The following is a 27959-nucleotide window of genomic DNA, read 5'->3' as shown; positions in this document are numbered from 1 at the left end:
AAAAAAGAGCCTCCAGTGACAAGGCGCCACGTGTCACAAAACAGTACAGCCGGGCGGCTGTACTATTTTTCAAAATCCCAAAAGGTATAGCCGGCTGGCTAGACTATTTTTCAAAAAGAAAAATAGTACAGCCGCGCGGCTATGCTATGTAAATAGAATTTAATTATTTTGTGGACTTTTTCTATCATTTTTTTAATACTAATTAATAATTACTAATTAAAGTAAATCAAAAAGGCTAAGATGTTACTCAATTACATGTATTGAATTAAAGAAGTGGGCCAAAAAACAAAAGGAAAGAAAGTAATTATATGTTTATTAAAAAGGATTAAAATTATTTTTTTATTTTGTAAAAAGCATTACAAATACGTACAAACATGTACAATACGACTATTGTACGAATGCTTTTTTTAAAAAGGAGATGCATATAGAACACGAATGTATTATTGGAAACTACGTACGTACACACACACACATATACATATACATATACATATACATATACATATATATATATATATATATTACGACTAATTAAAGTAATTAAAAAAAATAAGATATTACTTAATTACATATATTAAATGAAGGAAGTTGGCCAAAAGAAAAAGTAAAGAAACTAATTTTATATTTTATAATTTTATAATTTTATAATTTTCAAAAAAAAAAAAACATGAACACTTCTCCCGACGAAATTTCGTCGGCAAAGATCTATGCCGACAAAATTTGCTGGATTAGGTTTCCCCCGACGAAAATATCTTTGCCGACGAAATTTCGTCGGGAGAGGTCTTATTTTTAAAAAATAAATATAAACTTAGGATGTTTAGGATAATTAATTTTTTAAACTTTTATTCTTATTAACTACATAATATATTTGGAGATTTAATTAGTTGAATTAGCAATTATATTTTAATTATTATTTATTTAATGAATGATTATGATTAAATATTTAATTAACTTCAGGAATTATATTACTTAGTGAATAGTAATTCAATTTCTCTTTTTCTTTTTCTCCTTTAATATTCACTAAGTTAATTACTAATCAAAGTAATTAAAAGAGTGAAATACATACTATGCTACTTAAAGGGTGTAGCCAAACTTTTCAAAAAAATTTAAATTCTAAAAAAAAAATAAAAAAAAACTTTAAAAAAAATATTTAAAACGGAGTATAGCCGTGCGGCTATACTATTTTTAATATAAAAAGGAGGACCCCCAACGTTTAGGCGCCACGTGTCCACTTTATAAATAAAATAAAAAAAAAACTGGGTATAGCCGTGCGGCTATACTGTTTTTAATATAAAAAGGAGGACCCCCAACGTTTAGGCGCCACGTGTCCACATTTTTTAAAAAAACACAGAGTATACCCGCGCGGCTCTACTTTTTTTTGTTTGAAAAAAAAGAGCCTCCAGTGACAAGGCGCCACGTGTCCCACAACAGTATAGCCGTGCGGCTGTACTATTTTTCAAAATCCCAAAAGGTATAGCCGGTTGGCTAGACTATTTTTCAAAAAGAAAAATAGTACAGCCGCACGGCTATACTATGTAAATAGAATTTAATTATTTTGCGGACTTTTTCTATAATTTTTTTGAGACTAATTAATAATCACTAATTAAAGTAATTCAAAAAGGCTAAGATGTAACTCAATTTACATGTATTGAATTAAAGAAGTGGGCCAAAAAATAAAAGCAAAGAAAGTAATTATATGTTTATTAAAAAGGATTAAATTAAATCTTTTTATTTTTTAAAAAGCATTCCAAATACGTACAAACATGTACAATACGACTATTGTACGTTTGCTTTTTTAAAAAAGGAGATGCATATAGAACACGAATGTATTATTGGAAACTACGTACGTACACACACCCATATACATATACATATACATGTATATATATATATATTACGACTAATTAAAGTAATTAAAAAAGAATAAGATATTACTTAATTACATATATTAAATGAAGGAAGTTGGCCAAAAGAAAAAGTAAAGAAACTAATTTTATATTTTAAAATTTTATAATTTTGAAAAAAAAAAAAAACATGAACACTTCTCCCGACGAAATTTCGTCGGCAAAGATCTATGCCGACAAAATTTGCCGGATTAGGTTTCCCCAGACGAAAATATCTTTGCCGACGAAATTTCGTCGGGAGAGGTCTTATTTTTAAAAAATAAATATAAACTTAGGATGTTTAGGTTAATTAATTTTTTAAAATTTATTTTTTTTAACTACGTATTATATTTGGAGATTTAATTAATTGAATTAGCAATTATATTTTATTTCTTATTTATTTAATGACTGATTATGATTAAATATTTAATTAACTTCATGAATTTTATTACTTAATGAATAGTAATTCAATTTCTCTTTTTCTTTTTCTCCTTTAATATTCACTAAGTTAATTACCAATCAAAGTAATTAAAAAAGTGAAATACATACTATGCTACTTAAAGGGTGTAGCCAAACTTTTCATAAAAATTTAAATTCTAAAAAAAAAAAAAATTTGAAGAAAATTAAAAAACTGAGTATAGCCGTGCGGCTATACTATTTTTAATATAAAAGGGAGGATCCCCAACGTTTAGGCGCCACGTGTCTACTTTTTTAATTAAAAAAATAAAAAACTGAGTATAGCCGTGCGGCTATACTATTTTTTAATATAAAAAGGGGCACCCCAACGTTTAGGCGCCACGTGTCCACATTTTTTTAAAAACAGGGTATAGCCGCGCGGCTGTACTTTAAAAAAAAAAACAGCCTCCAGCAACTAGGCGCCACGTGTCCCAAAACCGTACAGCCGTGCGGCTGTACTATTTTTCTAAATCCCAAAAGGTATAGCCGGGCGGCTGTACTATTTTTCTTAGCCGCACGGCTATACTGTGTAAATAGAATTTAATTATTTTGTGGACTTTTTCTATAATTTTTTTTAATGCTAATTAAGAATTAATAATTAAAGTAATTCAAAAAGGCTAAGATGTTACTCAATTACATATATTGAATTAAAGAAGTGGGCCAAAAAACAAAAGCAGAGAAAGTAATTATATGTTTATTAAAAAGGATTATATTTAATTTTTTTATTTTTTAAAAAGCATTACGAATACGTACAAACATGTACAATACGACTATTGTACGTTTGCTTTTTTAAAAAAGGAGATGCATATAGAACACGAATGTATTATTGGAAACTACGTACGTACACACACACACATATACATATACATATGCATATACATATACATACATATATATATATATATATATATTACGACTAATTAAAGTAATTAAAAAAGAATAAGATATTACTTAATTACATATATTAAATTAAGGAAGTTGGCCAAAAAAAAAAGTAAAAAAACTAATTTTATATTTTAAAATTTTATACTTTTCAAAAAAAAAAACACATGAACACTTCTCCCGACGAAATTTCGTCGGCAAAGATCTATGCCGACAAAATTTGCGGGATTAGGTTTCCCCCGACGAAAATATCTTTGCCGACGAAATTTCGTCGGGAGAGGTCTTATTTTTAAAAAATAAATATAAACTTAGGATGTCTAGGTTAATTAATTTTTAGAATTTTTATTTTTATTGACTACATAATATATTTGGAGATTTAATTAGTTGAATTAGAAATTAAATTTTAATTATTATTTATTTAATGACTGATTATGATTAAATATTTAATTAACTTCATGAATTATATTACTTAATGAAAAGTAATTCAATTTCTCTTTTTCTTTTTCTCCTTTAATATTCACTAAGTTAATTACTAATCAAAGTAATTAAAAAAAGTGAAATACATACTATGCTACTTAAAGGGTGTAGCCAACCTTTTCATAAAAAAATTAAAAAAAATTAAAAAAAAACTGAGTATAAGTATAGCCGTGCGGCTGTACTGTTTTTGGTTTTAAAAAAAAGGAGCCTCCAGCGATTAGGCGCCACGTGTCCCCAAAAGTAGTATAGCCGCACGGCTAGACTATTTTTCAAAAAGAAAAATATACTACAGCCGCACGGCTATACTATGTAAATATAGTATTTCATAAATAAATAAAAGAAAGAAGGACCCTCCAAATTGCATTAGCTTGTACTTTATAGATATTAATTTGCTAGTTTAAACATATCCAAAATAAATATTAATCGGCCACTATACAATATTTTAATATAATTTTTATAACGTACATTATTCTTATTCAATAATATGTGATAATTATTCGTATAATACGTGAACTTTGTGTGTTTTAATGAAAATTTTGTATAAAGTATGTGTATTAAGCATTACAAATACGTAAAAACATGTACGTGCGTACGTCGGCACAAGTGCATAGACCTCTCCGGACGAAAAAATCTATGCCGACGAAATTTCGTCGGGGTAAACCTAATCCAGCAAATTTTGTCGGCATAGACATATGCCGACGAAATTTCATCGCGAGAGGTTTATTTCTTTTTTTTAAAAAATAAAAATTCTGAAAATTAGTTTTTTTTTCTATTCATAATTAAATAATATCTTAGCTTGATTTAATTACATTCATTAGTAATTATGTTCTAACAATTATTTCTCTAGTGGATCAATAGTATTAAATATTTTAATTAACATCATAAGTGATATTACTTAATAAATAGTATTTAGTTGTTAAAATTCTTAATACCCATATTATACACGTACGTACGTATTTTTTAATAGTACTTCCGTATACGTCTTAAAGACTCGGTATAATGAAAGCAAACGTATTGTACACGTACGCAAGTATTTTAATGATTAATTAATTACTATTTACCAAGTAATTTACGAAATTGAGTAAAATATTTAAATATTCACTAAAGAAATAATAATTAAAACATAATTACTAATTAAAGTAATTAAAAAAGGGCTAAGGTATTACCTAATTACATGTATTGAATTGAAGAAGTTGGCCCAAAAGCAAAAGTAAAGAAACAAATTTATAATTAAAAAAATTAAAAAAAAAAAGAAAAAAGGAACACATCCTCTCCTGACGAAATTTCGTCGGCACAAGTGCATAGACCTGTCCCGATGAAGAAATCTATGCCGACGAAATTTCGTCGGGGCAAACCTAATCCGGCAAATTTTGTCGGCATAGACCTATGCCGACGAAATTTTGTCGCGAGAGGTTTTTCCTTTTTTTTAAAAAATAAAAATTCTGAAAATTATTATTATTATTTTTCATAATTAAATAATATCTTAGCTTGATTTAATTACATTCATTAGTAATTATGTTCTAACAATTATTTCTCTAGTCAATAATTAGCATTAAATATTTTAATTAACATCATAAGTGATATTACTTAATAAATAGTATTTAGTTGTTAAAATTCTTAATACCCATATTATACACATACGTAGGTATTTTTCAATAGAACTTTCGTATACGTCTTAAAGACTCGGTATAATGAAAGCAAACGTATTGTACACGTACGCACGTATTTTAATGATTATTTAATTCAAAACAATTAATTACTATTTACCAAGTAATTTACGAAATTGAGTAAAATATTTAAATATTCACTAAAGAAATAATAATTCAAACATAATAACTAATTAAAGTAATTAAAAAATGGCTAAGGTATTACCTAATTACATGTATTGAATTGAAGAAGTTGGCCCAAAAGCAAAAGGAAAGAAACAAATTTTTTTTTTTTTAAAATAAAAATATTATTAAAAATTTAAATTTAAAAAAAAAAAAAAAAAAGGGAACACAACCTCTCCCGACGAAATTTCGTCGGCACAAGTGCATAGACCTCTCCCGACGAAAACATCTATGCTGACGAAATTTCGTCGGGGTAAACCTAATCCGGCGAATTTTGTCGGCATAGACCTATGCCGACTCAATTTCGTCGCGAGAGGTTTATTTCTTTTTTTAAAAAATAAAAATTCTGAAAATTAATTTTTTTTTCTTTTCATAATTAAATAGTATCTTAGCTTGATTTAATTACATTCATTAGTAATTATGTTCTAACAATTATTTCTCTAGTGGATAAATAGTATTAAATATTTTAATTAACATCATAAGTGATATTACTTAATAAATAGTATTTAGTTGTTAAAATTCTTAATACCCATATTATACACGTAAGTACGTATTTTTTAATAGTACTTTCGTATACGTCTTAAAGACTCGGTATAATGAAAACAAACGTATTGTACACGTACGCACGTATTTTAATGATTAATTAATTACTATTTACCAAGTAATTTATGAAATTGAGTAAAATATTTAAATATTCACTAAAGAAATAATAATTAGAACACAATCACTAATTAAAGTAATCAAAAAAGGGATAAGGTATTACCTAATTACATGTATTGAATTGAAGAAGTTGGCCCAAAAGCAAAAGTAAAGAAACAAATTCTCAAAAAAAAAAAAAAAAAAAAATATTATTAAAAATTTAAATTTATTTTTTTTTTTTAAAAAAAAAGGGAACACAACCTATCGCGACGAAATTTCGTCGGCACAAGTGCATAGACCTATGCCGACGAAAAACTCAAATTTCGTCGGGGCAAACCTAATCCGGCAAATTTTGTCGGCATAGACCTATGCCGACGAAATTTCGTCGCGAGAGGTTTTTTTCATTTTTAAAAAAAAAAAAAAATTCCGAAAATTATTTTTTTTTTTTCATAATTAAATAATATCTTAGCTTGATTTAATTACATTCATTAGTAATTATGTTCTAAAAATTATTTCTCTAGTCGATAAATAGTATTAAATATTTTAATTAACATCATAAGTGATATTACTTAATAAATAGTATTTAGTTGTTAAAATTCTTAATACCCATATTATACACGTAAGAACGTATTTTTCAATAGTACTTCCGTATACGTCTTAAAGACTCGGTATAATGAAAGCAAACGTATTGTACACGTACGCACGTATTTTAATGATTAATTAATTACTATTTACCAAGTAATTTACTAAATTGAGTAAAATATTTAAATATTCACTAAAGAAATAATAATTCAAACATAATAACTAATTAAAGTAATTAAAAACGGGCTAAGGTATTACCTAATTACATGTATTGAATTGAAGAAGTTGGCCCAAAAGCAAAAGCAAAGAAACAAATTTTCCAAAAAAAAAAAAAAAAAAATTATTATTATTAAAAATTTAAATTTTAAAAAAAAAAAAAAAATGGAACACAACCTCTCCCGACGAAATTTCGTCGGCACAAGTGCATAGACCTCTCCCGACGAAAATATCTATGCCGACGAAATTTCGTCGGGGCAAACCTAATCCGGCGAATTTTGTCGGCATAGACCTATGCCGACGAAATTTCGCCGCGAGAGGTTTATTTCTTTTTTAAAAAAAAAAAAATTCTGAAAATTAATTTTTTTTTTTCTTTTCATAATTAAATAATATTTAATTACATTCATTAGTAATTATGTTCTAACAATTATTTCTCTAGTGGATAAATAGTATTAAATATTTTAATTAACATCATAAGTGATATTACTTAATAAATAGTATTTAGTTGTTAAAATTTTTAATACCCATATTATACACGTACGTACGTATTTTTCAATAGTACTTCCGTATACGTCTTAAAGACTCGGTATAATGAAAGCAAACGTATTAGACCCGTACGCACGTATTTTAATGATTAATTAATTACTATTTACCAAGTAATTTACGAAATTGAGTAAAATATTTAAATATTCACTAAAGAAATAATAATTAAAAAATAATCACTAATTAAAGTAATTTAAAAAGGGCTAAGGTATTACCTAATTACATGTATTGAATTGAAGAAGTTGGCCCAAAAGCAAAAGGAAAGAAACAAATTTTTTTTTTTTAAAAATTATTATTATTATTAAAAATATAAATTTAAAAAAAAAAAAAAAAAAGGAACACAACCTCTCCCGACGAAATTTCGTCGGCAAAAGTGCATAGACCTCTCCCGACGAAAAAAGCTATGCCGACGAAATTTCGTCGGGGAAAACCTAATCCGGCGAATTTTGTCGGCAAAGACCTATGCCGACGAAATTTCGTCGCGATAGGTTTATTTCTTTTTTTAAAAAATAAAAATTGTGAAAATTATTATTATTTTTTCTTTTCATAATTAAATAATATCTTAGCTTGATTTAATTACATTCATTAGTAATTATGTTCTAACAATTATTTCTCTAGTCGATAAATAGTATTAAATATTTTAATTAACATCATAAGTGATATTACTTAATAAATAGTATTTAGTTGTTAAAATTCTTAATACCCATATTATACACGTACGTACGTATTTTTCAATAGTACTTTCGTATAAGTCTTAAAGACTCGGTATAATGAAAGCAAACGTATTGTACACGTACGCACGTATTTTAATGATTAATTAATTACTATTTACCAAGTAATTTACGAAATTGAGTAAAATATTTAAATATTCACTAAAGAAATAATAATTAAAACATAATAACTAATTAAAGTAATTAAAAAAGGGCTAAGGTATTACCTAATTACATGTATTGAATTGAAGAAGTTGGCCCAAAAGCAAAAGGAAAGAAACAAATTTTTTTTGAAAAAAAAAAAAATATTATTAAAATTTTAAATTTAAAAAAAAAAAAAAAAAAGGAACACAACCTCTCCCGACGAAATTTCGTCGGCACAAGTGCATAGACCTCTCCCGACGAAAAAATCTATGCCGACGAAATTTCGTCGGGGCAAACCTAATCCGGCGAATTTTGTCGGCATAGACCTATGCCGACGAAATTTCGCCGCGAGAGGTTTATTTCTTTTTTAAAAAAATAAAAATTCTGAAAATTAATTTTTTTTTTTCTTTTCATAATTAAATAATATTTAATTACATTCATTAGTAATTATGTTCTAAAAATTATTTCTCTAGTGGATAAATAGTATTAAATATTTTAATTAACATCATAAGTGATATTACTTAATAAATAGTATTTAGTTGTTAAAATTCTTAATACCCATATTATACACGTAAGTACGTATTTTTCAATAGTACTTCCGTATACGTCTTAAAGACTCGGTATAATGAAAGCAAACGTATTAGACACGTACGCACGGATTTTAATGATTAATTAATTACTATTTACCAAGTAATTTACGAAATTGAGTAAAATATTTAAATATTCACTAAAGAAATAATAATTAAAACATAATCACAAGTTAAAGTAATTAAAAAAAAATAAGGTATTACCTAATTACATACATTGAATTGAAGAAGTTGGCCCAAAAGCAAAAGAAAGAAAAAATTTTTTTTTTTTTTTTTTTAAAAAATTATTAAAAAAAAATAAATTTTTAAAAAAAAAAAAAAAAAAAACACAACCTCTCCCGACGAAATTTCGTCGGCACAAGTGCATAGACCTCTCCCGACGAAAATATCTATGCCGACGAAATTTCGTCGGGGAAAACCTAATCCGGCGAATATTGTCGGCATAGACCTATGCCGACGAAATTTCGTCGCGAGAGGTTTATTTCTTTTTAAAAAAATAAAAATTCTGAAAATTAATTTTTTTTTTCTTTTCAAAAGTAAATAATATCTTAGCTTGATTTAATTACATTCATTAGTAATTATGTTCTAACAATTATTTCTCTAGTCGATAAATAGTATTAAATATTTTAATTAACATCATAAGTGATATTACTTAATAAATAGTATTTAGTTGTTAAAATTCTTAGTACCCATATTATACACGTACGTACGTATTTTTCAATAGTACTTCCGTATACGTCTTAAAGACTCGGTATAATGAAAGCAAACGTATTGTACACGTACGCACGTATTTTAATGATTAATTAATTACTATTTACCAAGTAATCTACGAAATTGAGTAAAATATTTAAATATTCACTAAAGAAATAATAATTAAAACATAATCACTAATTAAAGTAATTAAAAAAGGGCTAAGGTATTACCAAATTACATGTATTGAATTGAAGAAGTTGGCCCAAAAGCAAAAGTAAAGAAACAAATTTATTTAATTTGTTTTATTATTAAAAAATTTTTTTTTTTAAAAAAAGGAACACAACCTCTCCCAACGAAATTTAGTCAGCACAAGTGCAAAGACCTCTCCCGACGAAAAATCTATGCCGACGAAATTTCGTCAGGGCAAACCTAATCCGGCAAATTTTGTCGGTATAGACCTATGCCAATGAAATTTCGTCGCGAGATTTTTATTCTTTTTTTTACAAAAAAAAATTCTGAATTTTTTTTTTCTTTTCATAATAAAATAATATCTTAGCTTGATTTAATTACGTTCGTTAGTAATTCTGTTCAAACAATTATTTCTCTAGTCAATAATTAGTATTAAATATTTTAATTAACATCATAAGTGATATTACTTAATAAATAGTATTTAGTTGTTAAAATTCTTAATACCCATATTATACACGTAAGTACGTATTTTTTAATAGTACTTTCGTATACATCTTAAAGACTCGGTATAATGAAAACAAACGTATTGTACACGTACGCACGTATTTTAATGATTAATTAATTACTATTTACCAAGTAATTTATGAAATTGAGTAAAATATTTAAATATTCACTAAAGAAATAATAATTAAAACATAATCACTAATTAAAGTAATGAAAAAAGGGCTAAGGTATTACCTAATTACATGTATTGAATTGAAGAAGTTGGCCCAAAAGCAAAAGCAAAGAAACAAATTTTCCAAAAAAAAAAAAAAAAAAAATTATTATTATTAAAAATTTAAATTTTAAAAAAAAAAATAAAATGGAACACAACCTCTCCCGACGAAATTTCGTCGGCACAAGTGCATAGACCTCTCCCGACGAAAAAATCTATGCCGACGAAATTTCGTCGGGGAAAACCTAATCCGGCGAATTTTGTCGGCATAGACCTATGCCGACGAAATTTCGTCGCGATAGGTTTATTTCTTTTTTTAAAAAATAAAAATTCTGAAAATTATTTTTTTTTTATTTTCATAATTAAATAATATCTTAGCTTGATTTAATTACATTCATTAGTAATTATGTTCTAACAATTATTTCTCTAGTCGATAAATAGTATTAAATATTTTAATTAACATCATAAGTGATATTACTTAATAAATAGTATTTAGTTGTTAAAATTCTTAATACCCATATTATACACGTAAGTACGTATTTTTCAATAGTACTTCCGTATACGTCTTAAAGACTCGGTATAATGAAAGCAAACGTATTGGACACGTACGCACGTATTTTAATGATTAATTAATTACTATTTACCAAGTAATTTACTAAATTGAGTAAAATATTTAAATATTCACTAAAGAAATAATAATTAAAACATAATCACTAATTAAAGTAATTAAAAAAGGGCTAAGGTATTACCTAATTACATGTATTGAATTGAAGAAGTTGGCCAAAAAGCAAAAGTAAAGGAACAAATTTTCCAAAAAAAAAAAAATTTATTATTATTATTAAAAATATAAATTTTTTTAAAATAAAAAAAATAAAAAAAATAAAAAAAAGGGAACACAACCTCTCCCGACGAAATTTCGTCGGCACAAGTGCATAGACCTCTCCCGACGAAAAAATCTATGCCGACGAAATTTCGTCGGGGTAAACCTAATCCGGCGAATTTTGTCGGCATAGACCTATGCCGACGAAATTTCGTCGCGAGAGGTTTATTTCATTTTTAAAAAAAATAAAAATTCCGAAAATTATTATTTTTTTTTTTTTTTCATAATTAAATAATATCTTCTTGATTTAATTACATTCATTAGTAATTATGTTTTAACAATTATTTCTCTAGTCGATAAATAGTATTAAATATTTTAATTAACATCATAAGTGATATTACTTAATAAATAGTATTTAGTTGTTAAAATTCTTAATACCCATATTATACACGTACGTAAGTATTTTTCAATAGTACTTTCGTATAAGTCTTAAAGACTCGGTATAATGAAAGCAAACGTATTGTACACGCACGCACGTATTTTAATGATTAATTAATTACTATTTACCAAGTAATTTACGAAATTGAGTAAAATATTTAAATATTCACTGAAGAAATAATAATTAAAACATAATCACTAATTAAAGTAATTAAAAAAGGGCTAAGGTATTACCTAATTACATGTATTGAATTGAAGAAGTTGGCCCAAAAGCAATAGTAAAGGAACAAATTTTCCAAAAAAAAAAAAAATTTTATTATTATTATTAAAAATATAAATTAAAAAAAAGGGAACACAACCTCTCCCGACGAAATTTCGTCGGCAAAAGTACATAGACCTCTCCCGACGAAAAAAGCTATGCCGACGAAATTTCGTCGGGGAAAACCTAATCCGGCGAATTTTGTCGGCATAGTCCTATGCCGACGAAATTTCGTCGCGAGAGGTTTATTTCTTTTTAAAAAAAATAAAAATTCTGAAAATTAATTTTTTTTTTTCTTTTCAAAATTAAATAATATCTTAGCTTGATTTAATTACATTCATTAGTAATTATGTTCAAACAATTATTTCTCTAGTCGATAAAAAGTATTAAATATTTTAATTAACATCATAAGTGATATTACTTAATAAATAGTATTTAGTTGTTAAAATTCTTAATACCCATAGTATACACGTACGTACGTATTTTTCAATAGTACTTTTGTATACGTCTTAAAGACTCGTATAATGAAAGCAACGTATTGTACACGTACGCACGTATTTTAATGATTAATTAATTATTATTTACCAAGTAATTTATGAAATTGAGTAAAATATTTAAATATTCACTAAAGAAATAATAATTAAAACATAATCACTAATTAAAGTAATTAAAAAAGGGCTAAGGTTTTACCTAATTACATGTATTGAATTGAAGAAGTTGGCCCAAAAGCAAAAGTAAAGGAACAAATTTTCCAAAAAAAAAAAAATTTATTATTATTATTAAAAATATAAATTTTAAAAAAAAAAAAAAAAAGGAACACAACCTCTCCCGACGAAATTTCGTCGGCAAAAGTGCATAGACCTCTCCCGACGAAAAAAGCTATGCCGACGAAATTTCGTCGGGGAAAACCTAATCCGGCGAATTTTGTCGGCATAGACCTATGCCGACGAAATTTCGCCGCGAGAGGTTTATTTCTTTTTTAAAAAAATAAAAATTCTGAAAATTAATTTTTTTTTTTTTTTTCATAATTAAATAATATTTAATTACATTCATTAGTAATTATGTTCTAACAATTATTTCTCTAGTGGATAAATAGTATTAAATATTTTAATTAACATCATAAGTGATATTACTTAATAAATAGTATTTAGTTGTTAAAATTCTTAATACCCATATTATACACGTCCGTACGTATTTTTCAATAGTACTTTTGTATACGTCTTAAAGACCGGTATAATGAAAGCAAACGTATTGTACACGCACGCACGTATTTTAATGATTAATTAATTACTATTTACCAAGTAATTTACGAAATTGAGTAAAATATTTAAATATTCACTAAAGAAATAATAATTCAAACATAATAACTAATTAAAGTAATTAAAAAAGGGCTAAGGTATTACCTAATTACATGTATTGAATTGAAGAAGTTGGCCCAAAAGCAAAAGCAAAGAAACAAATTTTCCAAAAAAAAAAAAAAAAAAATTATTATTATTAAAAATTTAAATTTAAAAAAAAAAAAAAAATGGAACACAACCTCTCCCGACGAAATTTCGTCGGCACAAGTGCATAGACCTCTCCCGACGAAAAAATCTATGCCGACGAAATTTCGTCGGGGCAAACCTAATCCGGCGAATTTTGTCGGCATAGACCTATACCGACGAAATTTCATCGCAAGAGGTTTATTTCTTTTTTAAAAAAATAAAAATTCTGAAAATTATTATTATTTTTTTCTTTTCATAATTAAATAATATCTTAGCTTGATTTAATTACATGCATTAGTAATTATGTTCTAACAATTATTTCTCTAGTCGATAAATAGTATTAAATATTTTAATTAACATCATAAGTGATATTACTTAATAAATAGTATTTAGTTGTTAAAATTTTTAATACCCATATTATACACGTACGTACGTATTTTTCAATAGTACTTTCGTATAAGTCTTAAAGACTCGGTATAATGAAAGCAAACGTATTGTACACGTACGCACGTATTTTAATGATTAATTAATTACTATTTACCATGTAATTTACGAAATTGAGTAAAATATTTAAATATTCACTAAAGAAATAATAATTAAAACATATTCACTAATTAAAGTAATTAAACAAGGGATAAGGTATTACCTAATTACATGTTGTGAGGCTCCTTGGCTGTTGTTTAGAGACTCAAACGCCTATACTGGTTTACGAGTACATTTCCCATGGCACTCTTCATGATCACATTCATAGAAAAGACAACAAATACCCACGACTTCCATTGGACTTGCGGTTGAAGATAGCAGCAGATACTGCAGAAGCACTCTCATACTTGCACCACTACACTGAGCCCCCAATTATACACCGAGATGTTAAATCAATGAACATACTACTAGACCAGAAGTACACCGCAAAAGTTGGGGACTTTGGAGCTTCAAAATTGGTTCCGGATCAAGATGTAGGCCAACTATCAACTTTGGTGCAAGGGACACTCGGATACTTGGACCCTGAATATCCTCAGTCCCACATACTAACAGCAAAGAGTGATGTGTATAGCTTCGGAGTTGTCCTGGTGGAGCTAATCACAAGCCAGAAGGCATTATCCTCAAACAAAAAGTCCGAGGTTGACAGAAACCTAGCAAACGTCTTTGTCCGCGCAATGGAGGGGGGCTTCTTGGATGAAATTCTTGATGCTGAAATAGCCAAGGAAGGGGAAGGGTTTGAGAAAGTCGTTGAAACAGTGGCGGATCTGGCAAATAGATGTTTAAAGTTAAGAGGGGAGGAAAGGCCGTCGATGAAAGAAGTAGCGGTGGAGCTCGGGGGATTATTAAAAATTATGGGGAAGGCTGATTTCAAACGATCTCCCCAGGAGACCGACCACTTGCTTGGGTCACCTGCTAATTTCGTTGCTGATATAAGTAGTGCAGAGTACGATCAGAGCATGCAAACTCAACACATCCAAATGGTAAAGCCTTATGGTGATGGCCGATAGTTAATTAGCTCCTTAATTTCTTAGTATTGAATTGTAGTTTGTTTCAATTCCAGTGATCAGTGCCTCTTGAAATTAAAGTACGTTAGCGTAGAACGTACGACTGTAATATGTGTGTCATAGAGTTAATTATTTGGTATTTTATTATTATCTATCGTAAACTTGTGATTATTATCTTCTTTCTTTTTTTTTTCTTCATAAATCTGAATAATATGTTTCAAACTTCCTCTGACGCTGCTATATATACGTACTAGCTAGCCAAAACGAGAGCCCCTATTTTTGTTTGTTTTGAGATATTTAGTTATAGACTCATTCTTAGTACTAATGATATAAATAAACCCTACACCATTTAATTTCTATAAACAAACCCAAAAAGAAGAAAAACAGCAATTTTCTTGCAAAGTCTAGAAAACCTTAAGCTTGACGAGCTTTATACTGCCAATGGTATCTTAGTCAAGCTTGACGAGGTCATGTTGCTTGCATATTCTCATTCAACTACCTGCTATATTTCTTGGTCATTATTTTTTTGTTATACAATAAATTGGGGTCTCTCCGGGGAGGGGATATCAAACATAGAAGATGTAGTTGTTTTGTGTCATACATAAAAATAGAAAAAAAAAAAAATGAGGCAGAGAAATCCTAGCAAAAAGACGTTTGGTGTTAAGAGGTGAAGAAAGGCCTCCAAATTCCAATGAACGAATTACCCGTGGAACTCCGGGGATTAGTGCAAATTATGGAAAAGCATCTAGCTAGGGGAAAGGCTGATGATATTTGTTTTATGTCTTATTTTTTTCTTGAGAAAGTCACGTAAATATATATATATATATATATATATATATATTTGTGCTTGAATAAACTAGTGGATGTATGCAAACTTTGTCATTATAGCACTTCCACCCATCTTCTTTTGTCATGGTAAAAGGAGGCTTAAGCTCCAAAAACAAACCCCACAAAAGAAAAGCTACCTAGGCAAATTGACGTTAGTGGCTAATTTAAATACAAAAAAAAATTTAAAAAAACCCAAAAAATTCAGAATTTTTCTCTATAAATTCCTAGTCATGTTCTTCACTTCCCACACCAAAATCCATAAAATTCCTCTCATCATATCTCATGTAAATAGTGGTTGCCCTTAAATTGCCATGACAATGGGTGAGAATGCATCAAAAAATTGTCAGGGCAGTCACTATCAAATAATAATTCCCGTAAAAAAACAGATATTTTCAGTCGAACCTAAAACTTCCTTCAACCAAGTAAAAATAACCTTCATTAAATCAAAAGTTAATTGGTTGCATATTTTCTACTATTTGGTAAATATTTAACTTCAGGCACGTAAAAGTTGACCCAGATATTCATATTAATTCATCATGAGTTTTGAATTAATTTCTTCTTATTTTCCGGTTACATGATTAATTTCTTTCAAATAGATAATAATTACAGTTAGCCCATGACAAAGGTTAGTCTCCGAATGATCAACCTCAAGACTTAATCAACTCCACTATTTCTCAAGTTTCTAGAAACCAATCAAGGTCGATACTTTCTCGTTCTACACCACTTGATTATTGCAGTGACTCTTTCATAAAAAATTACAACAAAAGAAAAATTCCTTTCTTGCAAAAACATCATTCACAAATATCTTTGGTCATTACCACATCGCCAATCTTGATTAGCATGTGAACTGGTCTTAGCTTAAGCCATCGTTTTCACTTCCTTTTGCGCTTGACTTTGTCCACCACGCCATCGCTAATTTGACTGAGTATTTACCAAATCAGTACACACCAGGAAGACTTTATTTATTTATTTATTAATTCCCTCCATATAAAATCCCACTTTCTTTAGTCACAAAACATTAATACAATTTCCAGTCCAATATTAATTCTTTACATGTGAGTATGATTATAATTATGCAACTCTCTCTGGTTGTGATACTAGGGGCTGCAATATTTACAACAATAGCAGCAGCTCCAGCCCTGCCTCAAGCCCTGCCTGGGTGCAGAGACAAATGTGGTGATCTAACAATTCCTTTCCCATTTGGCATAGGTGATGGCTGCTACCTTCGACCTGAATTCAACCTCACTTGCGACCAATCCACCACGCCGCCATCTGCGAACTTGACGGGCCACACAATCCGCATTTCTGACTTTTACCTTGCTGAGGCAGAGTTGCAAGTAATGACCTTCACATCCAGAGATTGTTATGACACCAAAGGTCTCAGAGTCCACAGGAACACCCCCATACTCTGGCTGCCTCCTCCTTATACCATCTCCAACACCAAGAACAAGTTTGTCGCCATTGGTTGCGACACATACGCGCTTTTCCAAGGCTACAGAGGCGAAGAGAGGTTCATAACCGGGTGCATGTCCTTATGTGACAGCCTAGGCAGCGTCGAATACCAGGACTCTTATTGCTCCGGCATTGGTTGCTGCCAAACTTCCATCCCCAGTGGACTGAAAAACTGTACTGTCCAATTGAGTAGCTATTATAATCATACTTTCATAATGGACTTCAACCCCTGCAGCTATGCTTTCATTGTGGAACAAGGCCAGTTCAAATTCAACAGTACAAGTTTTCAACAACTCAACAGCATAAGTCAAATTCCAATGGTTATAAATTGGGAAATTGGGGATGAGACATGCGATATTGCAGCTCAAAAGAGAGAAGATTTTGTATGCAAGGCAGATTATAGCGAGTGTGTCAACAGGAACACTACCATCAATGGGTCTGGTTACATTTGCCAGTGCTTGCCAGGTTACCAAGGGAATCCATACCTCCCACATGGTTGCCAAGGTAATTGATTTTCTATATCTTCGCTTCGCATATAATTTATATGCACACAATCTAATAAATATTTGTAAATGCTAGTTTATGTTACTGGTAAGCTTAAACTTGGCATTTTTCCCTGATGTTCATGGATTTAATTCCTTCTTCTCAGATTTTGATGAGTGCAAGGCTTTGAACCCCTGCAGTATTGGATCCTGTGAGAACTTAGATGGAAATTATTCTTGTAGATGTCCCAAAGGGTACAAAAATGATGGCACGAATAAACAGAGTTGCATCAAAGGCGACCCCAACAATCTCCTGCTGATTATTTCATTGGGTATGTTTCATTTACATGTAACAGGAATGATCATTTTCATGGTAATATATATTTGATTATATACTTTGTCAAAAACCATTCTGCTAAAAAAGAAATCACTAGCTAGACAACAAACAAGACCTATTACTACATATTATTTCTGATCAATCTATCCTTTCCTTTACATCTTACCCCAAAAATGTCACATAGATTATGTACATATATAAGCAAATTATAAAAGCAACTTAGTTGTATTTTTCAACTATATGCAGGTGTAAGTGGAGGTTTCTTGGTTTTACTGGTTGGAATTTCACTGATATATTGGCGAATGCAGAGAAGAAAGTTCACCAAGATCAAAGAACAATACTTCATACAAAATGGTGGCTTATTGTTACAAGAAAAACTTGCTAGTCAAGTAGATTCTGTGGAGACAACAAAAATCTTTACTGCAGAAGAACTTGAGAAAGCCACAAACAATTACCATGAAAGTAGAATTCTCGGTGAAGGAGGATACGGAATAGTTTACAAAGGAATATTGCCGGATAGCAACAGAGTAGTTGCCATAAAGAAGTCCAAAATTGGTGTCCCAACACAGAAGGAGCAGTTTGTCAATGAGTTGATTGTTCTTTCTCAAATCAACCATAGAAATGTGGTGAGGCTATTCGGTTGCTGTTTAGAGACATCAGTGCCTTTACTAGTTTACGAGTTCATCGCGAATGGCACTCTTTTCGAGCACATCCATCATATAAATGGCAGAGGATCATCTTTTTCATGGGAATTACGATTGAAGATAGCAGCAGAAACTGCAGGAGCATTAGCATACTTACACTCCTCTGCTCTCATGCAGATCATACACCGAGATGTGAAGGCAACAAATATACTATTAGATGATAATTACATGGCAAAGGTGTCAGACTTCGGAGCTTCACGACTGATCCCTCTAGATCAAAATCAACTAACAACATTAGTGCAAGGGACATTTGGATACTTAGACCCTGAATACTTCCTTACAAATCAACTAACGGAAAAGAGTGATGTCTATAGTTTTGGAGTAGTCCTTATGGAGCTCCTAACAAGCAAAGTGGCACTTTCTTTTGCCAGGCCCGAGGAAGAGAGAAACCTAGCAAGTTTCTTCGTTTGTTCAATGGATGAAGGTCACTTGTATCAAATTCTTGATGATGACATAGCCAACGAGAGAAATATTGAGACACTACAAAACGTGGCCGATCTCGCAAAAAGATGTGTAAGGTTTAAAGGGGAGGACAGGCCTAGCATGAAAGAAGTAGCAATGGAGTTAGAGGGAATGAGAATTGCAGCAAAACATCCATGGGGAAAAGATGATATCTGTGCAGAAGAAACTGAGTACTTTCTCGGCTCACCTAATTCAGACACTTATCTTTTGAATGTTAGAGCTGATTGTGGTCCTAGCGGTACCAGTAGTGGATATGACAGCATGCAAAACCAACTGTTGATGCCAAATGATGATGGCCGATAACTAATAACCTATTGCTGGGGCCTTTGTAAATATCAAACAGAGCTTGTAGGATTCTTCTTTGTAAAAGAGGATAAGATGGTTATGGCAAAAGAAGTTAAATTATAAAAACAATTTGTGTCACTGCTAGAATTTGTTCGTGAATCACTATGTTGGTCCGCATGGACTTCCTGGAAATAGTGATTACAAATCTCATTTTTTCTTGTTTGACCCCAGATTTTAATTATTATAATCTTATTTTTTTGGTTGGCCGGACTTCAATTAGTTATAATCTTTGTTTTAGTCTCGCCGGACTTAACAGAGAAATAAACCAGTAAAGATGAGGACGACAAATTAAACCAGTCCTATCTCCTTACTTCATTCCTCTTATTTACTCAAAAGTTTATTAATTAAGTGGTGAACATATGCCATGGCCTTACGTGGGGATGGGAGGATGCTCGTTATGCAAGTAATGATATTGATGAGACTGGTTGTAAATCCAACAGCAGCAACAGCTCAAGCCCGGCCTAATTGCCAAGACAAATGTGGTAACCTCACAATCCCATACCCATTTGGCATGGGTGAAGGCTGTTACCTCCGACCAGAATTCAACATCACTTGTAATCAATCCGCCCAACCCCCGTCAGCCCACTGGATGGGCGGTACGAACAGGATTACTAACTTTTCTGTCGCTGATGGCGAGTTGCAAATAATGCTAGACGTAGCCACGGCTTGTTATGACGATTCGGGTGAGGAAACAGAGGACAGCTCCTCTACTTGGCTAGAGCTGCCTCCTCCTTACAGCATGTCCCATACACAAAACAATTTCACCACAGTTGGCTGTGACACTCTAGGAATCTTTGTAGGTGAGCGCTCAGGGGATGGAGGCCCAAAGAAAGAAAAGGTCAAAGCCGGCAACAGCGTCACCTTGTGTGGTGATATTCTTGGCGACGCACTTCCAGACTCTTGCTCTGGATTTGGCTGTTCCCAAGCTTCCATCCCTGGTGGACTGCGAAACATTTCCACTTTTCTTCTAAGCCTGACCGTCGGCAATCGAACGGGGATTTATAATCCGTGGTACGCTAAGTACCCTTGCAGCTATGCCTTCATTGTGGAACAAAGCAACTTCTCATTCAACCCCAACACAACTTTTCAAGAACTCAACAACTCAAGGCAGCTTCCAGCAGTTCTGAATTGGGCAGTTGAGGGTGAGTCATGTGATGCAGCTCAACAGAACCCCAACTTTCCATGCAAGGAAAATACCAAGTGTGTTGAACGGACGACCATCGGTGGTCCGCCTGCTTACATTTGCCAGTGCTCGTCAGGTTATCTAGGGAACCCGTACCTCCCAGATAGTTGCCAAGGTCATCTCTATAGCGCGTGCGCGCACACACACACACACACGAAATATATAGATATGTGTCTAATGAATTAATAATGTTAACTTGCCTGACTATGTTTTGTTAAACTATGAATATGAACCATTGATAAGGCTCATGCCTGAATATGTGACCTAAATTCATAGTTATCTGCCAACATAAATTTGACAAGAGAATAATTATACTGTCTTATAATAACATGAGAATGTGTGTGTTAGTTGTTTTTACTGGAAAGCTAAAGATTGGAATTTTGCATGATGTTAATTGTGATAAATTTGGTTTCCTTACTATTCAGATATTGATGAGTGCAAGGATTCAAACCCCTGCAGTATTGGAACGTGCATAAATTTTTCTGGAGATTATTCTTGTAAATGTCCCAAAGGGTACAAAAACGACGACAAGAATCAAAAGAGTTGCATCGAACACAATCCCAGCAATCGATGGAAGATCATTCTCCTGCCTGTTATTTCATTGGGTATGTTTTATGTACATGTTAACATCCACCCCTATGAGAATATATCCAAAAGTTGCAACCTACGTATGTTTCCCCCTTCTCAGTACTAAACATTTGATTAATCTCACTAACAAGACCCAAATTAAACTGAATAAATATCCTTCAGATACATGTAATCTTATTTCGTCTTAACATATTACTTTCACAGAAGCATTTTATCCATAATTTAATACTTTTCACCAATCTATCTTTAACACTCTTTTTTTCTTTTCTAATTTTATTTTTATGACTAGACCTGCATAAAAACTTACAAAATAAAACTTGGTTGTGACAATTTTCAATTATGTGCAGGTGTCAGTGCAGGCCTCTTGGTTTTACTAATTGGAATTTCATGGATATATTGGGGAATGCATAGAAGAAAGATCATGAAACTCAAAGAAAAATACTTTAAAGAAAATGGTGGTTTATTGTTACAACAACAACTTGCTATTCAAGGAAGCCCCATGGAGACAACAAAAATCTTTACGGCAGAAGAACTTGAGAAGGCCACAAACAATTACCACGAAAGTCGAGTCCTTGGTGAAGGAGGATATGGAACGGTTTACAAAGGAGTATTACCAGATAACAAAGTGGTTGCCATAAAGAAGTCCAAAATTGGCGTCTCAACTCAGAAGGAGCAGTTTGTTAATGAGATGATTGTTCTTTCTCAAATCAAACATATAAATGTGGTGAGGCTATTGGGTTGCTGTTTAGAGACACCCGTGCCTTTACTAGTTTACGAGTTCATCACCAATGGCACTCTTTTTGAGCACATTCATAATACAAAGGGCAAAGGATCTCCGCTTTCATGGCAATTACGATTGAAGATAGCAGCAGAAACTGCAGGAGCACTAGCGTACTTACACTTCTCTACTTCCATGCCAATCATACACAGAGATGTGAAAACAACTAACATACTATTAGATGGGAATTACAGAACAAAAGTGTCAGACTTTGGAGCTTCAAAATTGATTCCACTGGATCAAACTCAACTAACAACTTTAGTTCAAGGGACGCTCGGATACTTAGACCCTGAGTACTTCTGTTCAAGTCAACTAACAGAAAAGAGTGACGTTTACAGCTTTGGAGTTGTCCTTATGGAGCTACTAACAAGCAAAGTGGCACTTTCTTTTGACAGGCCTGAGAAAGAGAGAAACCTAGCGAGCTTCTTTGTTTGGTCAATGGAGGCGGATCTCTTGAATCAAATTCTTGATGATGAAATAGTCAAGGAGGGAAATATTGAGACACTAAAAAACATGGCCGATCTCGCAAGAAGGTGTGTAAAGTTAAAAGGGGAGGATAGGCCTACCATGAAGGAAGTAGCAATGGAGCTAGAGGGAATGAGAATTATGGCAAAGCATCCATGGGGGAAAGCTGATTGTCCAGAGGAGACCGAGTACTTGCTTGGGTCAGCTAAGTCATATTGTGCTAGAGGATATGACAGCATGCAAATCCAGATGTTAATGCCATATGGTAATGGTCGATAGTCGATAATCTATTGACTTGTTTAGAAAATGTAAACCTATGTCCTCTTCTTTGTTGGCATTTTCAGTTTATTTAGATGTTTTTAATTCAAGATGTCTCTCTGCCAGTGATATATGATCAGTTGAGAATTGAATTGATCTTTTTTTCAATTAGAGATGTCTTTGCATGCATTTAATTGCAAAATGAGAGTCAACCAGATGCCGTAGTAAAGGGACATACAAATATCAACCCGATGCCAGTGGAATTGGGAAGCCATATGGGAAGGAAGCAAAAGACTTACACAACTAGTAAGTTTGAGCAGCCCCATTCAGACATATCGAACACTTCACTAGCTAGATCCTTGGATGAACTTGTTGCCTTTGTAAATATCAAACACTTCGGGTGGCATCTTTCTTCAGCCTGCAAAATGCAAAAGGAAATCTTGTCAAAATAACTTACCAGCAGTGGAAATTAAGACTCGAAAAAGGTAAGAATTTCCATTTGCACAAGTTTATTGAAGTATTCAAATTTCATGAAATTCCACAAACAAGTAAACAAGCTTGAATTCTTTGAAATTTAATCACGAACCAGTTAATTAAATTTTTAGGAACTTAATGGGACAGATGGAGCCCAAATACAATGTACAATTTAGTCAGAGTTAAGAAAATCTTTGGGTTGAAAACAGAAACACAGCAAAATAAGCAACCAATTAAACAGAAGCTGTTCTTTTCTTGCAATCAGTTCAGTCTACTGACTACTATTCAGTGGTTTGATATATGGTCGTAGCCCAACCCAACAACTATTGAAGGTTGGAGCCCCACCTCACTCTTCTCCTGTCCCAAAAAGAAGCGTGTTCATATGATTCTGTCTACAGACTCGTCAAAAGAATCTCCCAAACATATGTTATAGCATGTGTGAAAGCAATAAATATTGGAAGTGTTATAGCAGGAAATATTGGCTTGGTAGCTAGTAGGCTACGTTTGGTAGTTATTGACATTATTAAAGAGGTTGGCTGTTGGTGAAGCTATGAGGTACAGCTGCAATGTCCAAGATTAGGACACAAGACCACCTGCTGTAATTAATGTATAGCTGCTTGTAATTAATGTAAAGCTTGAACAGCGAGCCCTCTCGACCAGAAAAATTATCTTCTCCCATTCTCATATTCTCCCGTATTCTCATATTCTAGCTTCTCATATTTTAGCAACGAACGGGTTGGGGCTGCCAGATGCTTTCAAATTCCATCTCCATGGACCATGCATCTTCCAAAAAATAGACACAATCAATGCGTAAATTTTCCAAGGCATGTGGCCATGGACTGCAACATTATTGGAACCCGACATATTGACAGGACCCGTCCCGGAATTTTTCGGAAACCGGAGCGAATCCCGTCTTTGTTCCGACATCACCCCGATGCCGGGCCCACTTACTAAAAACCGAGACTCTTTACCAAAATTTTGGCAGAGTCCCCCCTGTAAATTTAAGAAACCCAACAGAATTCAACCTGCATCAAAATACAAACAATCCCAACCAGCAGCATGCTTTAAAGCGAATAAACAATTTACAATGAAATGGCCTCAGGCCTCACAAATCAAACCCTAACAGGGCGATAACAGAGCATGTCTAAGAACTTCAATTTCAACAAAACAGAGTTCAAAGGAAATAACATGAAGAAAGAGTCCTACGAAGGCTCAAGGCTCGGAAGCGCACGATCCGGCTGTGCTGCGGAGCTCAGTCAACTACTGGCTGGGGGCGCAAAACAGAAAATTGTGAGTGGACAAAAATAAATTCAGTTCAGTGTAAACCAACGTAGTATAACCCCACCGTTTAGAAAACCATGCAAGAAATTCCATGCATCTTAAAACCTTCATACTCAAGTATATATATATATCTATAATATATATAAAAACAAATCAATACTCGATGCCAAGTCCACAATCCAAAAAGAACGCTTTATAAAACCCACCATCCAAAACTTATAAATCCCACAACCAAACTCTCAAAAGCGTACCCATTGGCACGACCGGCAAAGAAGTATCCTCACCGAAAAACATAAATGAATGGATTATATATATAAATATATAATATAAGAGATATATATAATATAAATATGACCATCACCTAGTTGTACCGGGGAAACAATCCAACCGGGGGATTGTTTGACTAGTCACCCTGGCAGAGTCCTCATGATGAGTCCTCAATCCACCATGTGACTAGGGAACGAGCCGTCCAACTGGGGGACCAACTCTCAGCCAGCACGTACCGTCGATAACCTCAAAACCCGTACGTCTGTGATCAGTCCTACGCGCGCAGACTACCCAATCAAGGGTCTACAGCAACATCCCGTCAAGGATGCCCCGGGTTCCGATTCTTCCAAGTATCTCAAGTATCCGTATCCAAGTTCCAAATCAGGGGAGGTACATAGGGTAGTGCTTATAGCACACCAAACTGACATTCTATACTCACCACTTTCCACAATCTCATCTCAACAACCCAAGTACCTCGCACATAACCAAATATATATAGAAATCCTCAAATCCATATATTCATACTCAAGATACTCAAATATGTTAAAACCCAAAATATATTTTCAATGCCTCATAAAAATATCCCTTTCAACAATTGAATAAATAATATATCCAAAAATACCATTTAAAACATCATGCATAATATTTCCCAAAATCCATATAAATATACTTTCAATACCCAACTATGCCAAAGCGCTATACCAACATCAAATTCAACCCATGAATATAATATATTCAATAAATCGTTAAAACATTATGCATAAATCTTTCATTAATAAAACCATGCATAAGATTTGAAAACAAAGTCCACTCACAAGTAGTCCCACGCTGCTTGACCCTGAGAGGGTCCCGCCTGCTGCGTATGCGTGGTCGGAGTACCTAATTCAGAATACGTACACGAGATTAATACGAAGCGTTTCGAACGAGTACTTTGAATTAAATATCCTAATTTCCCAGGGTTCTAGTAAGTGTACTAGGAACGCGACGTTCTAAGGTCCAACTACCCAATTTGGACGATGGAACAGCTTCGGGAGACACTCGGTCAACCGACGGTCAAACTTCCCAATTCGGGTCAACCGGGCCCACGGGACCCACGGGACCCACGACCTCCATTTTACAATCCGAAAGTTCCTAAAGGTTCCACAAGGTCTAAGATACCCGTCTCGCAAGTTTGGTCCGAAACGGACGGTTAGATCGCTTACGATCGCACGATCGGACGGTTAATATAAAACACAAACTTTAAGTTATTGAATCGGAACATCCGGGGTTCCGATTCACAATCCGCGAAGTCCTATACGATCCTAGGAATACCTAGAACAACATATTTTAATTCGGGAAGGATCTAACGGTCGGAACCTATCGAACCCGGATAACGCACAATATGCGAAAATCCGTTCGATAGTCAAACGACATCCGAATTGAGATCCGCAAAATCCTATGCGCTCGTGACAACCTAAGGATCTCATCGGGTTAATTTGCAGCCTCACCAGCCTCGCCCACGCGCCGCCACACGCGCCGGCAGCGCGTGGGTGTGTAGAGAAATTTCCGGCGACGGAAAAATCTCCACACCCGAGCTCACCCTTCCGGCTACAGATTCTACTCGACGAGTGGAACACATTATTCAACTACACCAAGGTCCAATTCGGACGGCAAGTGGTCGGAATCGGCGTCGGAAACTCACGGTTTTAACCCGGAACTTCACGGCTTCGATCCGGCAACCACCGTCGACATGGTCGTCGCGCAACCCAGGAAATAGCTAGAAGGGAAGGAGAGCTACCTGTTCCAAGTGACGGCGCAGCTCGAGATGGCCGGAAACGTCGCCGGCGACGTCGGCAGTTTCAGCCTGTTTTCACGTCGTCGCCACCGCCGTTTGCCGGGTTTTCGATCGGAGAAAAGGGGTGGGCTGGGTAGAGGAGGAAGAGAGGAAACTTTTGCAAGAAACGGCACCTCAAACGGAGGTCGGACGGCGAAGTTCTCGCCGTCTGAAATTCCGGCGAAAATTCGAAACGGGGAGGGGGGTTCAGCCGCGCGAGAGAGAGAGAGAGAGAGAGAGAGAGAGAGAGAGAGAGAAGTCAGATATTTTAAACCCAAATTTCGAAATAATTACGGTTTTGCCACTGGAAGTGTTTTGATCGTAACTTCTTCGTTACAACTCCGATTCAAGCCTACCGCGTGTCTACGAATTCGTCTCAGTACCACCTACCCAAAAATACCAGTCGCTGCCCCAAACACTTTTCGGGCAAGAAAAAGACCAATTTACCCCTACCCTAAGGGTAAATTCGTAAATTCACTTATTTAATTTAAAATAGGAATTAAATTCGGAGTCGGGGTGTTACACATATGACTCTCGATGGACCAATGCCATGCGCACCAGTCTTTACTGCACAAGAATTTGAAATGCATATATCCTTTTCAAATTTCCACTCGGTAAGTAATTGGAAATGATACAGACGACTTCAACATAGAAAATCGGGAATGGGACATTTGCATCAACGGACAAATTAGTAAAGATGAGGACATCCTCTAGGCCAGTCCCCTGAGCCACGGCGTGACCCTACCAGTCCTCATTCCTTACATGGATAATATGCCTACAAAACGCCAGGCTTGTTAGCAGTTTATTCACTCATAATTCAACAAAAATATAGTTTCGTAGAATATAGACCATACTACACAGAATTAATGTAACATCCTACATCGACCAACGGAGAGGGGGTAATGTGCCTTATATGTACATGCCCGCCTTCATCTAGCACGAGGCCTTTTGGGAGTTCATTGGCTTCGGAGTCATAGGAACTCCGAAGCTAAGCGAGTTGGGAGAGCAATCTTAGGATGGGTGACCCACTGGGAAGTTGCTCTTGAGCTCCCAGAAACAAAACCATGAGGGTAGAAAGGGGGGCCCAAAGCAGTCAATATCGTGATATGGTGGAGCCGATCCCGAAATGTGACAATTTGGTATCAGAGCCACTCTGCCTTGTGGTGCGAGTATGCCGACGAGGAAGTCGAGCCCCTAAGGGGGGTGGAT

General features: G+C 33.3%; 3 protein-coding genes and 1 long non-coding RNA gene across 4 annotated transcripts in view; 3 read left to right on the top strand and 1 right to left on the bottom strand.

Annotated features, from left to right (window-relative positions):
* LOC117624288 (wall-associated receptor kinase 2-like) overlaps positions 1-15036 on the top strand; it is a 20830-nt gene extending 5794 nt beyond the window's left edge. Inside the window, exon 4 of the mRNA XM_034355442.1 lies at positions 14321-15036. Within this exon, the coding sequence (XP_034211333.1) occupies positions 14321-15036 (716 nt within the window). The remainder of the gene's footprint in view (positions 1-14320) is intronic.
* Positions 15037-16477: 1441 nt separating this feature from the next.
* On the top strand, positions 16478-19601 carry LOC117624287 (putative wall-associated receptor kinase-like 16). Its single transcript, XM_034355440.1, has 4 exons — positions 16478-16486; positions 16896-17817; positions 17963-18127; positions 18379-19601. The coding sequence occupies exons 1-4, from the start codon at positions 16478-16480 to the stop codon at positions 19599-19601; spliced, it is 2319 nt and encodes a 772-aa protein (XP_034211331.1).
* Positions 19602-20007: 406 nt separating this feature from the next.
* On the top strand, positions 20008-22936 carry LOC117624286 (putative wall-associated receptor kinase-like 16). Its single transcript, XM_034355439.1, has 3 exons — positions 20008-20941; positions 21252-21431; positions 21762-22936. The coding sequence occupies exons 1-3, from the start codon at positions 20008-20010 to the stop codon at positions 22934-22936; spliced, it is 2289 nt and encodes a 762-aa protein (XP_034211330.1).
* Positions 22937-24465: 1529 nt separating this feature from the next.
* LOC117626130 lies at positions 24466-26960 on the bottom strand. Its single transcript, XR_004585502.1, has 3 exons — positions 26715-26960; positions 25753-25816; positions 24466-24656 (listed from the first exon to the last, which is right to left on the bottom strand). It is a non-coding gene; the product is annotated as an uncharacterized LOC117626130 (long non-coding RNA).
* Between the last annotated feature and the right edge of the window lie 999 nt (positions 26961-27959).

The sequence above is a fragment of the Prunus dulcis genome, chromosome 4 (assembly GCF_902201215.1).
Source record: "Prunus dulcis chromosome 4, ALMONDv2, whole genome shotgun sequence".
Taxonomy (NCBI): Eukaryota; Viridiplantae; Streptophyta; class Magnoliopsida; order Rosales; family Rosaceae; genus Prunus; species Prunus dulcis.
This window is presented reverse-complemented; position numbering and strand designations above follow the sequence as displayed.